Raw genomic sequence first — 17820 nt, forward strand, 5'->3', positions numbered from 1 at the left:
CTGGCTTGTTTCTGTTCAAAACTGGCCAAAACTGTTTCCAAAAGATATAATTGCAATAAATACAAAGTCATACATGTCATTTTGTTTGAAAGTATGCATACGAGAACAGGACAATGCCTTTTTAATCTCGCAGAAACAAGCCAGTTCAGAAATGTTTACATTCTTATCCTCAAATGTACAAGATGGCCGCACATCCCCCTTAAATGTCTTGTAAAACCTGTAAAACTAATTAAATTGACATTGCAGTTGCATTTTTACGTTAATTTTTGTTTTGCAAAATTACTTTGAAACTTATACTTGAATTTTATTGGCTACAGGATGCAGTATAGGATAAGATAGAACTTAAATTTTATATTTTTATCTTGTTTCGTATCCTATCCTACCTTTGTCAACTTTCATGAGGTTTGCACCGTACATGATTGAAATAGATTCTGAGTTTGCCCTCGTCATATGCATTTTATGACGTTAATTGTCTACTTGAATGAAAATCAAATACCGTGTGTACCAGTTTTTGACAAAATGTGCTTATAAACAAATTGGGCAAAGTAGAAAAAAAAACTCTCCCATGTGTGATATCATATTGTTTTCTTCCTTTCAAGCGCATCTCAACCATTTCAATGTTTCATTTGAAAGCTGGACTTATATCGGCATCATCGATATTGAATTATTTATCATGCAGTTTGTCAATGATGATAAATACATCTTTGTCACTGGAATGAAAGATAAGACTACGAGTGGAACCTATCACCATAGTTTGATAAATCATGCTGATCACGTTGCAGTATATAATTCATACTGTACATTGTGTGGGTATCTTTTTCAGGAATGGATTATAATATATAATTATTCACATAAAATTCTCTTATAGGCATCACAAAAAAAAAATCAATGACCGTTTTGGACAACGGTTAAAATTTATTGCTCGTGTCATTAATTTGATGATCGGCACCAGAAAGGTTTTTGATATTTTATCAGCGAGTTGGTCTTGTAGTTTGTTTGATACAATTGCCAAAGAACGTAAAAAAATGTTGCATACTGTGTTTCCAAAGTAACAACAACAAAAAAGGGAAAAAAATCCTGAAGTTATCGAAAATTTTGGAAACTAGATATTAACAACGATTCATCAATTACCAATATGTTACGAGGATTACAGTATATCACTTTTTTATTTACGTTTCTCGTGTTTAGGAAACTTAAATGTGAGTATATATTTTCTAATATTTTTTTATGATAATTGAATCTACTCGATGATTAATTTTGATACATGATTACGAATTGAACTTTTATATTTTAGAAGCATTGTACATGTTTATGAAGACATTCTTCTTATCCATCATTTATTTCGTTGATGTATGTCGATTGGCGTCTTCCCACTTAGCCAAAATTCTGAAATTTACACAGGTGACTGCTTTTGGCTAGGTGGGAATTGTGTACAGGTAACGGGAGGGAGAGAACTTTGACTTGGTAAAGTACTTAGTATATCTGACAGTAAGAATTAGTTAAGCGTATGTACAGTTAATTACAGCTAACCTTTAGTCTATTTTAGAATGAACACAAATGCTTTAATAACAATACAATAGTCCAATTATAGATTTTTTCAATCATAAACATTATTATTTATTTATAAAAAAAAACCCAAAACAACAACACCTTTAGATTGCTCTACCGTTTATGAAAATAATTTTAAAAATCAACCGGCTCAGTGAATTATTTATTTGATTTTATTAATCTATTAACTTTTCTTTTTGAAATAATTTCATGAAATGGCCAAATGAATTTCTTTTACCCATTTTTTTTTACTTATTGTAATGATAATTTTTCAATACAGGATTGAAAACATAAAGTATAAGTTTCATTTCTTTAAATATGACAAATCTTTGTGGTTGTCATGTTTTCAAAAGAATAAACTAAGTATACACTGATATTACATAGCTACTTAAACCTACAGAAAGCATTTAATTCGATGAATTTTTGCACAGTTAAGAGAAATATGTCAACATGATGTGTAAAAAACGTTATTGAAGAAATGTTGATATCAAATATAAGAATTAAACTTTTCGAAGAAAGGTATTTATAGCTTCAAAATGGTTTGTTATGAACAGTTTGACTGTTATTTTTAATGCAACTTTATTAATTTTCTCCAAAATCGTTTTGGGGCGATTCTGCAATTTTCTGCTACATTACGGGTATATGGGTGGCATTTTAACTGTGGTGAAGGTCTTTCCCCAGACACAGTTACATTATTCCAACTCAGCAGAGTGTAGTGAAATTAATACCATTATTGCAGGCTTAAAGCTTGGTTATGCAAATGCCAACAATATACGTTGTGTCGATGTATCTATTACGTAAATGTCCGATATCATATGCTATGTCAAACCGTGCACGCACGGGTCAAAATCTAGTTGAAAGTAAAAGAAACAACGCCTACGATGAATCATGTTTATTATTAAAGAAGACAATAAAAACATCAAAATACATTAATGGCGTTTGCTTTTAAAAGTCCTTTAAGACAATGGATACAACTCAAGGTGGGTTTTTTTTATTTGTCATCAACATCTGATATGATGAACGTGTTAATTATAATATCTGGCCATTATATACAAGTATAATTCTGAAATTCTAAAAAAGGGTAATAAATCACGTTGGCGTCTGACCTAGCTGATCTACGATGTTTTCTTTTACACATTAATCAATGGCAAAGTTTCTTTTTTATTTTAAAAGAGTGAACGATTTGACCTATACTTCTTATGTAGTTAACATTAGGTTTCATGACTTTTTGTCACGTTCATAATTTGTCTTTCGCTTTAAACAAGCAAAAGCAACGCGCACCATATCAAATTATTCCACAGAATTAATAAAAAGTGTGATTTTTAAGAATTAAAATTCTATTAACTGCGTTATGAATGATAAAGATCTTTTTAAATAGCAAAGTCTGAAGAAAAAATGAATGAAATATATTCAGATACTACATGAGACATATGGTACAATCTAAAAAAAAATATAAATATTTAATTTACTCAATTCGATGAACAGTATATATTTGTAGGTTATTTCATTTTACAAAACTCCCCAACCCTACGGGGAAAAATTAGTGGATTGGCGCCTGATCCTAGATGTTGAAGATAAAAAACAGCTCCGACTTAAAACACTGTGAACCATGGAACATGGAAACATGGAAAAGTCATTTCACGCTTCAATATACTTTAATCTAGTCTCGGACAGAATGTGAGAAATGAAACTAATATTTCACAAAACATCACCCTTATCTAACAATCCAATGAATAAATGATTTTTTGTCCAAAGAAATCATAAAACTAGACAACTTCATAAATGATTCAAAGACAGACCGGTGCGTCTTTTTAACATTTACGCAAAGGTCAAAATCTAATAGGCAAAAGATGCTTTCAAGGATATAATTTTTTTAAATTATGCTTCATAACAATAGCTTTGTTGATAGGGTGTACCTGAGCTTAGATGTTTTGGTAAACACAATGAAAAATCATGTTTTTACGTGTCAATATCTATAAAATGTGAAGGGAATAAGTAACCACAATTTTGTCAAATTTTGACTAATGAAATATATCTTAACTGCTTACAATCTCTCCAAAACAAGCTCTTGATCCCCTTTTAAAATAATGGTTAATTGAATATAGGTATCGGGATTACTTTTCCTATAAATTAATAAAGGATGTCAAGAAACTGTTTCATTTCCTACATAAATCCTTTAAAGCCGTTAAGTACAGGGAATAGATTAAAAATCAAGCATGGCGTCATAATGGTTATGGCACGAAAAAGATACTTTGGAATCATTTACTAGATCTTGACCTTAACTCTCTTCAAGGTCAACGTACGTCTAACGAAAGGGAAACGTGAGATCCCCTTACGTCATTCGTGCAAGTCAAATTGTACGGGTATTCTACGGGTTCCTTGAATGAAGCGCAATTGCAGCGTGCGTATTCGGATCTTCCAAGGAAACCGTAGTGATTGTTGTGCATGTTCAACAACCACCGTAAGTGCTAATGGGAAGCGTACGTCGTTCTAAAATCCTAAATTGCTCTTGCTTAACTCGCAGCATTACATCAAAATGCAAATGAGGCTTTGCCCCAATCGGCGGTGGAGGATTACTACAGTATATGCTGACATTTTGCATATTTTTTAATCCATAGGTCAAATATGTAATCTTGGCATGGAATACAAAGAAGAAACCAAATTATCATCGGTATATCATTATGATGAAACTTACAGTTTTGCAAAACTTACCGCAGACAAAGCCTTGAATGGAAAGTATTCCCACCACCCCACTGACTGTTCTGGGTCTAATGTTACTGGGTTTCGTCCTAATGCCTGGTGGCGGGTCACTTTTCAGTCTGTTTCCAAAATTTTCAAAATCAACCTAATCTTCAGAGAATTATGTAAGTGTCCAAAGGTTTGCTTTACGTGACAAACCATATATTTTTAAAAAATATATACTTCTCGAATTATACATGTTTGTGTCCCACTGTAAAATGTATTAGCTAGGAATTTTTTTTTAGATAAGTACATTCGTATTTTGTTGGGTAACTCTAACTTTAGACCTATTCAAATGTGAAATATACATTTGTTTACAATATCATTCATCTAAGTTTGATTTGGACCTATGCTTGCAACATACATGACAATTGTATCTCATTAAAAAAGTCAAAACGCAGAAAATCGGTATAATATTTTATATAAATATATCATAAGACTATTCCTATGCACTGAAATTATGGATCCAGTTGACTTTAATCATCACACAATCTATAAAAATAACATTATTTTGATATCTTCTTTTTTTCTTTCATGAAAACCGATTCTTATTATTTTTGGTTGGCCAGTCCATCGACATAAGGGATATTACGTCTTCATCACCAATCATACGGTTGAACCCAATCAGCTGAGCAGCCTAGATCCTGTGTATCATGACAATGAAGCCACTCCTAGCTTCCAAAACACGATAATTTTTCCTGGGGGCTACTACGGACGCCAGATTTACCTCTTCGTCAACAATTCTAATGATATTGTTATTGAACCTTGTGAAGTGGAAATATTCGGTATGGTTTTGGATTGCAATCAGTTTTCAAAAAAATCAGTTTCTATTTACACATTTATAAGCAATTTTTCTAACACATAATTAGATACAGCTGCAGAGCTGTAGATCTAGAATACTTTCTGGATGTTAGACCCGGATTTTCTCATAGTACTACAACTCTACAGTTTGATGCATATAATGATTAACTTTGCCGATAGAAAAAAAAGACATAGAACTGAAATAACATGTCCCCGATAGTTTATTCTGAAAAATCTTTGTTTTTTTGTTATTGTCTGTCCCAAGATATGTTTGCCGCATATTTTCTTACATTATTCGATATTTATAAATACCTCTTGGTTCAGACGATGTTCTTCCCATATCACATGTGGAATCACATTTCAACCTCAGTTCATAAAGTTTACAGTTTTTAAAGTATTGGGTGTAAAAGTCTCGTATCGAGAAACCAAAGTTGAGAATGTAACCCCAAGGGTGGGTGGGTCGGAAATCTCACAACCCAACCCTACCGCATTGTTCTTCCATCTCCTACTGTATACACATCCACCCATCAAACAGCGAAAAGGAATGACGTCACTTCGGTAGCACGTGATTTCACTTGTGATATTCCCATATCACATGTGGAATCACATTTCAACCTCAGTTCCTTTATAAAGTATTGGGTGTAAAAGTCTCTATCTAGGTATCCAAATCTCAATTTTAATCTCAATATCTAGTGCCTCTTCCCAACACTCACCATAGAATATATAAACATTGAACACATTCAATTAGCATATAAAACACATCAAACCCTTTATATGTTATCAAAACTTTAATCATTAAAATCATAAATCATATTCAGACATGTAAATGTACATAATGTACACTTAGCTCTCTATCTCATCAACTCACTCTCTAAAAAGGCCGAATCAAGACTATCATACTGCATGCACTCTCGATACTTCTCTTCCATCATTCCCGCATCTTTCACACTTGTTGCCAATCTTCCAGCTACAAAATCTGATTCCACCAAGGCTGGAAGTCTACTATAATACTCAGCACTCCCTTCCCCAAACCAACCAACATGTCTCATTATCTGACCCACCTCACTCACTGAGCCTGACATAGCCAACGCAACAGCACAACCTGCCCGGAAACTGTGTGGAGTCTCACCTTCATCAGCACCAAGTTTCCGCAAATACACACGCAACCTATCATATACAACTGAATAGGAAACAGGCTGATCTAAAACCCGTGCATCCTCTGTAACAACTCGAAAGAGATAGCCACAAGACAGATCAACTCCCAAGTCTTTACATCCTGAAACAAAATCTTGTAACCCTACTACAGGACAAATAACCTTATCATCACACCTCTTTACAACAAACATATTACTCCTCCTTTTACCTCCTCGAAGAGTCTTTCCAAAAGTGTGATTAAACACAAAACCTGAATAATCTCTAAGCCACTTAACTTCTTGAGCCACCAAATTTGCAAGATCTCCTGCCCTATCTCCAGCAAAAAACTGCAATTTGAACCAAGCCTGGTCTCTCAATAAGACATACCTCTCCCTAACTGACACAGAACTCATGCTTAATCGCCCCCCTATATAGCCAACAATAGCCTTAACCTTGGTCAAAATGATGGGTTTAGCCTGTTTTGGTACCAAATGGGCTCTCGCTTGCTCCTCATGTATAATTTTCAAATAATCTTTCACTTGACTTGATGCAGCCGGATTCCCTAATCCAAGAGCCATGTTCCACGATCTTTCACATCCAATTTCATGAAAAATGTTCACTAATCTATTCATCATTAATGAGACAGTACCAGAAGCAAGACGTACTGGACAATTACAGTCAAATAATCCCTTGTTTCCTAAAAAACGACAGTCTATCTTATGAACTTGACTTTTACCGCACTGATCCTTCCATACCAAAAATCGCCTAATGTCATCAGGTGTACAACTTGTCAATTCTCGACCAGACATCCTCACAAGAAATTCAGTAATTTCCCTTTTCAAACAATCCTGCCTCTTTGAATCCAGTGAAGAAGACCTCCTTGCATCTAACTTCTTTAACCTCTCATCCAAGACTTGAACATCGACACTCCCTACCTGAAAAAGATTAAACAGGTTTATTCTCTGAAAATGTCAACCTGTAAGCGATCAATGCCCATTTCAGCCCCTTATTATCAAGAACATATCCCTTCTTTGTAGGGACCCGAATAACCCCCTTTTCCCCCTGCCAGCCGAACACCACACTAGATATCTTACACTCCTCAACGAGAGGCTGCCATACAGGCACTGGTTGTCTATATGGAAGAATGTATGTACAGACAGGAATTTCTTGTTCCTTCAAAAATGATAAAACTGGAAAAACCATACCAAATGGAGGAAATACATAGGGGTTCAACTCCTTTCGAATATTTTGTGCGAACACATCAACCCCTGCAGTAAATGGCATTGGACATGGTGTAAAATGACGCAATACCCCACCCCCCTTGGCCTTCATTGAATTAGAATCACCTGCCATTAAATCAACAGTGTGGGGACCAAATACTTTTTCCACTATACCCCAAGTCTTCCCATCCAACATTGAGTCAGCATAACTAATCTGTCTCAAAGGTGCATCAGCCTCATTTAACTTCGAAGGAACAAACTGGAAATTGAACTCAAAATTCAACTTCAAAGTCAAAGAAAAAATACATTTTGAAATACAGTTCAATGCCCTGTCCTTTCCCCCCTGGTTCTGCCAGACACTAAGTACAGCCATGTTATCTGTTAGCACATGTACTCTAGAATTAGCTATGTTCTCTCAAAGAGCCAATAACACCTTATAAACAGCATCTGCCTCCTTTAAATGAATAAGTCTTTGATCATTCTCTTCCCAAAAATCACTAATCTAATACCTATTCCTACCCTGCTCTACCACTGCCCCGTACTTGTACAAGGATGCATCTGAAGACAACATAACCTGCTGATGACACTCACTTCTCCACTGAAAACAACCTTCCCAAGAATCTAGAAAACGCCAATGTTCTAATTCCTCCCTCAGCTCATCAGTCAAACACACATGCTTACTATTTTTTATAGCTCTAGAAATTGCCAAGTTAACCTCCCTACAAAACAGCCTACAACCAGGAACTGCAAGGCCCATTGATACACATTTACCAGCAAATCGCTGAAGAGTTTTCACAGTAAGTTCTTTTGAACCAAGAATACTTTCTCTCAAATCAGCAAATTTCAACTTCTTGCACTCTGGCAAAATATAAGCTTGTTTTTTGGAATCAACCAAAAAACCCAGAAACTTGACACATGTCAATGGAACAAACGGGCATTTCCCCAAGGCCAAAGTATAACCCAACCTTGTCAACACTTCTACTAATATGTATGCGACCTTACAACCTTCTACATATGGGTCCACAGCACCAGAGACATTCGCAATAGCCAACCTATCATCAATATATTGTACAGTACTTATAGACCGACTCCGAAGGTATGACGTAACAACCATCCCAATGGCCTGGTATATAAAAGGCGATGCCTTGACCCCAAAAGGAATTACCGTATACACCATAACATAACCACCAAAAATAAGCCCAAAGTATCCCTGAGACTTATTGGACAACCTAACATGATCGTATCCAGATTTTTCATCTGTCGTTATCAGAAATGCATTACACCCTACAAGCCTATGAACATCTCTCAAAGTCTCCAGCTGAAAGGGAAGATCCTTCACCCAGAGGTTCAAAAATCTGTCATCATGACATAGTCTTGGTTTACTTGGTTCAATTGTCAATGGCATCACAATATGGGGCATCTCACACTCACCGACTTTACCAAGCACTCTTATAGCACCTGACCTGATCTTTTCATACAAAACATCACAAATAAAAGCATGATACTTTTTACATAAAGCAGAGTTAGGGAATACAGCACTTGGGGGCAACTCAGAATCAAATGACTTTCCACGAAAATTCCCTTTAAAACGAGTAAAAAACTCTGTCACATCCACTCCCTCTGTAAGCCACTTTCTCACCCTCAATATCATATCTTCATTCACTCCACTCCTCTCTAACACATATTCCCAGGCCAAAACATTTCTACCCAACTGTCCTGCAATAAATGAATCTGGACTATATACCAGCAACTGGTTCATATCAAAATCAGAACCTTCAATTACAGATTCTGCACTAACTTGGTGGGTTGCAAGTGAAGGAGTCCCACCACTGATTGTCACCCATTCTCCCTTCTGACGAGGAACTATTGCCATGGGATTAAATTCTACCATCTTGTCAAACTCAGCAGTAACCTGATTATCATTAATCAACACTGACGCTCCATTATCCTCCTACAAATTAAAATCATAATTCATTTAAAGGTCATATGGTGACAATCATAGTGGAACTCCTTCACTTAACAACCCACGTGGACTTGGTCCACTAAGGCATCAGGGTCCTCGGGTTGCAAGATCAGGAATTCTTATGCATGTATGATATATAACAAACAATCCAGTTCCATCAAAACATTTAATGTGTCACTTTAACTAAAATAACCATCTTCATCAAAAAATATATGTGTATTTTCCACTACAGCCATTTACAATTCTTCCAGCTGCATAAATCAATCAAAGCAAAATTAAGTTCATAAATGAACCTTAAATGAACAAAATCCTGTTACAAAATTGTATTCTTACAATTAAATGCACAAATTTCCATACATATGTATTTTCAATTCACTTTCTCCTAGCAGCCTTCATCAACTCACAATCTTTAACTAGATGTTGTGTCGAATCACAAAAATGACAAGCTAACCTACTAGCATTCCTTCTTCCCATACCTCCCATTGGTCTGTAACCCCGCGGCCTTGAATAAGTACAAGTTTGAAAATGGATGAAATGGATAAGGCTGAAAACCAGGGGCACCTAGAAGAGGCGTTGAATACATAGGGTACAATCCAGCTAATGGAGAATTTGAACCTTTAGAACCTTGATCTTGTTCCATCTCACCCCTCATCTTCACACCCTCACATTTAGACCCCAAGTTTTGTCCTTCTTTAATACATTTATTATCTGCTTTTGACACCAGATCAGCTCCCTGCCCCCCTAGAACTGTAAGACATAAATTCGCGATATTCACTTTCCCTTGCAGACGACCACACTGCCTATACAATTCTTCATATACTTCCCTATCTTTATCCCCCAACTTTCTACTTAAGCGAGCTAATTCATCAAGAGTTATTGATATCAGAGGTTCACTAGGGTCCTGCTGAGCAGCTAAAGCTTTAACCCTCTCCTTCACCTTCGAAACATCCTCCTTCTCCAACTTCTCGAGCATCAGCAGTCTCCTTTCCATGTCATCAATCGTCTTTCTCCTTTTCACTGGGGTGGCCTCATTCTAATATAAATAGGATTTGCTCAATTTTAGGATTTGCTCAATTTTTTTTCCACACACACACACACACACACACATACAATATAATAGACACAGTACCTCCACAGTATTGTCTTCAGTCTGATTCTGTCTCTCTGCAGGTGCACCAGATGTACTCGGACCCGCTTCATCATCCTGCAACACCTGCCCTTTGGGCTGTCCCCTTTCATTCGCTGCTAGTACACAATAGTGCAACAGTAACTTTGCTGCGTCATAATCTCGAATATCTTTCCCTACAAGACAGACCTTGCACGTAACAATATAAACACATAATAGTGATAACACCACTATTACATCACGATAATTAAACCAGATTAAGTGATCAAGACTAAATATCGCCCATGTTAATCTATTCAAGTACACAGTTTACCTGCTAACTCCAACAACTCATCCATTGGTTCTCCCGTTATCTCCATCACTGCCTTGGCGATATCCCTCAACTGCAGCGCCTCTGTGCGCTTCCCGACACTGAATCTCGCCAACTCCTTAACATTTTCTAACTGCCCATCCTTAACCTTCCTGATTACAGGTAGCAACGTAAGCCCCTTCAGACTGTGTCTCTTCTTTTAAACTACCGGCTGAACCATCTAAAATATAAACAATCATGACGTAAGCATTCATGCTCGACCCGAACTTTCCCGTCCGGATAAATACGGATAAACGAAGTAGATAATATACAGGCATAAAATAAAATTTCACGCTTCCTACATTGTAGTCAATATCCACATTCTTCTTTAATCATATATAAAATGCATTAAAATGAAAACTCAGCTTAGATATTCCAATTTCACACAAAACGCCGTTCCACGGCATGTCTCATATATCATTTAATGGCCCCTGCCATATTCCAAATACAATCCAGTTCAAATCTGCGACATCCAACAGTCACATTAACTCAAATATTCTCTAAAGATATCCAACAATCTTGAGACCATAAATTTCACTCAAGCCTCCAATGGCGTATAATGTAAAATATAATATTACCTTCCTCTCGATCTGCTGTCTGCTCTCACCATGAACAGCGAAAAAGAATGACGTCACTTCGGTAGCACGTGATTTCACTTGTGATAATTCAATAGTATAAAAAAGATCCAAAGATTTTCCTTTTGAAACGCCTCCTCAAGCTTGTCGGGTATTAATACACGGCTAAAAATAAAAATTCTACGGGACTTTTTCATTGCCAAGGAGATGTAGACACCCGGATGATAACATCGAAGAAGGTGTCTCGAGTACTTCTGAATGGAGAAAAGATGTCAATATTCCCCATTATAAACCTCCATAGGAAATCTATTTTCGTTCCTGTGAATTTTAACGAGGGAAAAATGATAATGTGTGAATGAAGTTATCTTGGGAATTTTCCCTTTCATCAATTTCATTTGCACTTCTTTCACATGTATGTGTATTTTTATAAAAAAAATCGTCCAAATGTGCAGCAAAGATATATTGGGACAGACTTTAATATTAATCTATAATGCTATAAATTACTGTTCTTAAGAATAATTCAAGGTGGATTGTTACATTGACATTTTGTTAGTTTCATTTCAAAAATATGACAGTGGCGATATAATATGCTAAAGTGATTTATTAAAGGGGCATGGTCACGCTTTGGTCAAATTCTATTTTTCTGTTTTTATTATTTACAATGCTTTTGGAATGTCTTTCCAATGACCATATGAAATTTGAGAGTTATTAGTACAGTTTAAATCACGATAGAGGGCTCACATTTTTTTGTCATGTAAACAAGGCTCGTGCCCTGTTTTTGTTTACATCAGTTCAATTTACCGGCTAAAGTTCTTTTTCAGCTGATTTTTCCATATTTTTATTCGTTTTAAGCATAGATAAACAGATTCTAACGTTTACTACATTCAGTTTAGGTCTAAAACTGGAGTTTTCACTCCAACGTTCAAAATATAAACAAAAGCTTTGTTTACATAGCGAAAAATTGTGAGCTCTGTAACTTGCTTACAACTTAGCGAATGACACTCAAATGTTGGTTGCCTTTTAAAGATGTCTTACTGAAGCACTGTAAACATAAAAATCGGGAAAAAAAATTGACCAGAATCGTGACCATGCCGCTTTAAAAAGTTAAATTCGATTTTAAATTTTCATAAGTTATCAAAACTTGGTTTGAAAATAATTATTTGTAGATGATCATCGTTGTGATGACCGCTGAACATTCTCAATTTTATATGATGTTTAGCCCAGTTGGATTGATATATAATATTTCATACTCCTTAAAATGCCTTCTACAATTAAAATACAGCTTTATATACACGTATAAAAATTGACATCCGTTGCTTTGGGTACAAAATTTTAAAAATTATCATATATTGAGAAAATCTTGGTTGTTTTAAGATTGCCATTATTGTTTGATAACTTTTCCCAGAACCGTTACTTTGGCATTTTTTTCAAAACTGCTCTAACTTTAATCAACAACATCAACAATTTGAAAAAGTGTTAAGTACACAAATATGTTCCCGCTGTGTGTCTTTTTGTGCCAAAAGAAAACTACTGAGAATTTTTTTTACCTCATTTTCCCAAGTCAAGGGTTTCTGATTCGCTACTCGCAAACTATACTACGGCTCAACATTGATCAATGCACAATTAACATCGGTTTCATGGTTTGTTCCAGTTTTGCACACATTTGAAAATTAAGTATAGAAAAAATTGTGCGAAACTGGACTTTGTCCAGGTGAGATGATGAACTTTATTTCTATAGACTTTATCATAATTCATGATCAGATTCTATTTTAATACCTACGTGTAGCCCCAAAACAACAAAACGCAGAGAAAAAAATGATATATTAATATTTTTTCTGATGTAACCCTTTTACGAGGGCTGTTCGGAAATTATTTAAACAACACAAACATTTCCTTTTGTAAGTGACCAACTCTGGTGAACATTTTGGTGAACATTGGCATTAACATTGAAAAAAGCAACAATAAATAATTGAAAAAAGTAATTTTGAAAATATTTAGATTTACATGTGTAAACTATGTACAAGATGACTGTAAAAATTTTTAACGGGAATTTGACTTTCGGGTAGAAATAACTCGATTATCTAAAAAAATTAGGAATGGAGATTCTTTAAGTAAATGTTGGTATCTTGATATTTAAAAAAAAATGAAAAATGAATATTTCTTATTCCGTACGTTTGTACACTGTTTAAATTAAGAGGCCATCAGAAAAGTTAAAAAGACGTTGTGATAAGTTTTTCAGCTGCTCCGGGTCACTGGACGAAAGCAAGTTTGTCAGCTTACCAGGGATGATTTAATGATGTCATGATGTAGAACGATTTCACATTGATAAACTCTTACCTGGTGTATATTTTGGTAAAATCTCATTGGTTTATCTTTTTCCCGAAAGTAATAAGAATAAATGTCTCAATCATTTTCGAACAACCCTCGTATGTCATGAGAAAATTTGATGTATCACGATTTTTGGATGGTTATTTCCTTTATACATAGTTGTTCTCGTCAGCAATTGCAATGTACATATTTAATTATATTCTTTCTCTCTTTTTTTTACTATAACTTCTATTAACTTTGTCACTCATGGGCTGTATTTATATTTTGTGTTAAAATGTTATTCTTTATGCAATCCCCTAAGGGAGGAAATAAAAATAGAATGAATGAACATCTATTGTTCTGTACCTTATTTTCAAACTTTAGCAAAACAGGAACACACCTTAACATTATTCATTCTTAAAACAACACTTCTTATTTGATCATGCCAACTTTGATGAGACCAACCAGTTTCTAACCCAGTAAAACTCCACCTATTTGGTCAAGGGTTTGTGAGTAGCGGAGTAAATCCTTGATTGGGAATGCATATTTACCTTTGATTTACCAAAGCAGCAGATATTTTTTCTTTTAAACTTAATTATAATAAAAATGCTTAATTTTTAAGAACACGCCATTTCTTTAACGTATCATGTCACGTACCGTTATATCACGGTATGTTATTGCAAAAAATCTAAAAATATTTAAATCTGTCAAGTAAGAATTTAGTAATGTAGACATTACTAAATTCTTATAATTTCTAAGGTTTTAGATTATTTCTTTGTTGTTTAGCATTTATATTAATATTTCAAGCCATCCTGAAATCAGCTTTTTCTTAAATATGCTTTAAATTGACATCTAACTATTTTAGCATTAGTAAGACGCCACATACATGTAGCAATTGTATATTGTGTATTGATGTTTAACCTATCATACTAGTGTATGAAACTATCGAATGTGAAGAAAATACGCTTAATAATTAAATTTTGGTTTCTTAGAGAATTGGTGTTTTAAAAAACTCAATCCGTAAAATATATCAATTATCAATGGACATTTCATTTGTCAGCATCTTTTAATAGCTTACGTGTTTTTGAGTGAATTGCTAATAAGGTTTTCATATGAATTTTAGGCTGTGTTACAAATGAGAATGTCCCGGGTTGTAACTGTTCAGATGCCACGATTGATAACCAGGAACTGGGTATTGATAAACATACAAAAAACTCACAGATAAATTCACTAGTTTTTCATTTTCATATTTTTGAATGCAGATTCATGAAAGACTTTCTTATTTAGCTTTCTTTTGGTACCATTGTTATAGTTCTGTGGGACAGCAGAATTGCATTTGGAAATGGGACCGTCACCCTACACTGTTACAAGTACTACCTCTCTATCATGAACCTGACCAGTCAGACTGAGTCAGAATTAGAGAGTATTTTAGAGGCGTGTGACGGAAAACAACAATGTACCTTTTCAACAAGTCAGAAATTGAAATACAACACTATCAACTTTTATTGCACTGGTAAATACAAATGCCAAAAATCAAGAACGTGTATTTTACTATGGTTTCAACACATATACTTGCTGACGTAGCAAAGTGAAGAACTTATTCATACTAACCCAATTAATCTTTTATTTCAGACCGATGTGTAAATGAAGCATACAACAACACGATTTTTGTCTCTCAACTCATGACAGATTCAGGTATACGATATCATCGGCCTACTGAGGCCTGCATTGATTTCACTGCATTCCTTAAGTCTCGAGAATTAAACTGTTCAGAGCGACATGTACTGACCAACGGAAACCTCACTCTGCAGTGTCAACGAGAGGGCCGGTGGATTGGGGAAGCCCCAGTGTGCAATAGTAAGATAACTCTCCAAAAGTTCTCAAGGTGATCAACACAGCTCAAATCAATAGAATAGACCAATGCTTATCTATGACCAAAACGGTTTTTAAAAATTGCGATCAGTAGAATTTCTGGGAGGGAAATAATCCAAATTTATGTTTAAAATTATCATCGCGCGATAGCATACAGTTTACTTTTTACATTATAAACAAGATACATTGTAACACTATCCTAAAAGGGATATATATTTATCTCTCAATCAAAAAAACAAGTATAAAATTTTTTTTTCATAAAAACTTTTTTTCTTCAAAGAAAAACATCATTCGAGTTTAAGTTGTGTCACTTTCCCCCAAAAAGGAAAATCATCATTTTCTGTATCATTCATCATTTGATGGATCACGTATATATAAAAAAGACAATTAATATATATTAATTGAAATGATTATCCGATTTCTTGCTCTAATGTAAATGGCACCACAGTTTTTCCTAACATAAACTAAAACTTTTTTACAGTTACATGCCAGGATCCTATGCACGATAACAGTACGACGAATCGACATACACATCCCTCCCCCAATTATTTTGTTGATTATAGTGTAACTTACACATGCAGGAAAAATCATCGTATCGTGGAAGGGAATTTAACGAGAGTTTGTAATAAGAGTGGTGATTGGACAGAAGATAAACCTGTCTGTAAACGTAAGAGAAAACAATTTCAAAATTATTGTTAATAAATGAAAGTATTTTTTTTCATAAGCTCAAACTTAAATAACTGGTATTGCGAGGATTAAACTGGGTTGATCTTCAAACTTTATTCTACTACGGTCAACATCTTATTTGATGTCACGTTTTTTTTGTTTTTGTTTTTGTATCAGGTTGTGAATGTCCATGTGAGCGGTTAAAGTCTCAGAACTTTATCACAGACCCTCAAGTACTTCAAAACAGAATCAAAGAAATGGAAAAAGAATTGAAAATTAACGAAAAAGCTCTCTCTGCTACAGTGAGGAAGAAGACATGTGCAAAGGACGAAAGGAAATCAGCAAAAGGAATTGGTTCCGTCCTTGGGATCGGGATAATCGTTTTTGTTGTGTCCATAATTGTTTGTAGTGACATCCCAATACTCTATAGGCACACCCGTTACGGCCCTTGACATCGACTGCAGGCTGATTTGTTATATTTGTTTGTAAAAGGGTACATTTGGAGTAATTCATCCATGGTCTAAAGAAAGACTTTATTAGCGACTTTTATTACCTTATAGGAAACAAGATGAAATAAGAAATTTAATGTTTATTGACTTTTTGAATTGAACTTTTGACATGCTTCTGTTTCCTTGTACATGTATATCTCAAGGTGAATTGTTTAAGTGAATTTATTAATTTTTCTGTTAATTCTATTTGAATGCCGGCTGCCTTGTCTCTAAATAGGTCATCGGTTCTGGAATTTACACAGTTTCTAAAATCGAAAAGTAAAAATAGAGAATTGGAAGAAATATTTGCTTGTCCAACTTACTAAACAGAATATCAACACAACATTTTCCCAGATGGTCGAGAGATTTGTGCATTGCAACTTTTCCAAGAGAGTCACTTTGTAGATTTGTGTATCAAACTATGGCTAGGACTGATGTAAAGCTCCTATAACCCACACCTTAAACTGGTTCATGTTAAAAAGGAAATTAAATTTTTCATCGTCATATAAATATCGCATCGTCACTGAAATCAGAGATACTAGTTAACCTAATCTAAAATGCTTCAGCGGTGAACCATATCCAATGCTTCGGTAATTTGTCACATCGTTTCTGTCCTGATCATATTAGTCACTTTTGTAGATTTGTAATTCAGTCTTTGGCAAAGACTGATGCAAACCTTCTACAACTCAGCCCTCAAACTGGTTCATTTTTTAAAATTTTTATCATTGTCATATAAATATCGCTTCGTCACTGAAATCAGAGATACTAGTTAACCTAATCTATAATTCTTCAGCAGTGAACCTTATCCAATGCTTCAGTAATTTGTCACATCGTTTCTGTCTTTATCATATTACAATCTATTCATGTGTTGTTCATGAAAAAGGAGAAATAAATACACATAATGAAAATCTCTCGTTTAGATCTTGTAATTCAATAGACGTGTATAATTTGGTCTTTCAGGCTGTTTGGCATTGTTTTGGTTTTATTTTTGGTCAATACATATAATTTGATGCCCAAAGGTATGGAATTGTT

General features: G+C 34.8%; 1 protein-coding gene and 1 pseudogene across 1 annotated transcript; one reads left to right on the plus strand and one right to left on the minus strand.

The window, feature by feature from the left end:
* Positions 1 to 1000: 1000 nt before the first annotated feature.
* On the plus strand, positions 1001 to 17612 carry LOC128169236 (uncharacterized). Its single transcript, XM_052835427.1, has 8 exons — positions 1001 to 1199; positions 4167 to 4412; positions 4857 to 5072; positions 14886 to 14954; positions 15075 to 15275; positions 15395 to 15619; positions 16116 to 16301; positions 16478 to 17612. The coding sequence occupies exons 1-8, from the start codon at positions 1136 to 1138 to the stop codon at positions 16750 to 16752; spliced, it is 1482 nt and encodes a 493-aa protein (XP_052691387.1). The 5' UTR covers positions 1001 to 1135; the 3' UTR covers positions 16753 to 17612.
* Positions 8045 to 11194, minus strand: LOC128169328 (uncharacterized; annotated as a pseudogene).
* Positions 17613 to 17820: the final 208 nt, after the last annotated feature.

Source organism: Crassostrea angulata, chromosome 1, assembly GCF_025612915.1.
Source record: "Crassostrea angulata isolate pt1a10 chromosome 1, ASM2561291v2, whole genome shotgun sequence".
Lineage (NCBI taxonomy): Eukaryota > Metazoa > Mollusca > Bivalvia > Ostreida > Ostreidae > Magallana > Magallana angulata.

Excerpts from the sequence above, each read along its gene's own strand:
- LOC128169236 (XM_052835427.1), top strand. The coding sequence starts at position 1,136 with ATGTTACGAGGATTACAGTATATCACTTTTTTATTTACGTTTCTCGTG. Across the intron at positions 5,073-14,885 it reads TTGTGAAGTGGAAATATTCG|GCTGTGTTACAAATGAGAAT; the intron begins GTATGGTTTTGG and ends TATGAATTTTAG. Across the intron at positions 15,620-16,115 it reads GGAAGCCCCAGTGTGCAATA|TTACATGCCAGGATCCTATG; the intron begins GTAAGATAACTC and ends ACTTTTTTACAG.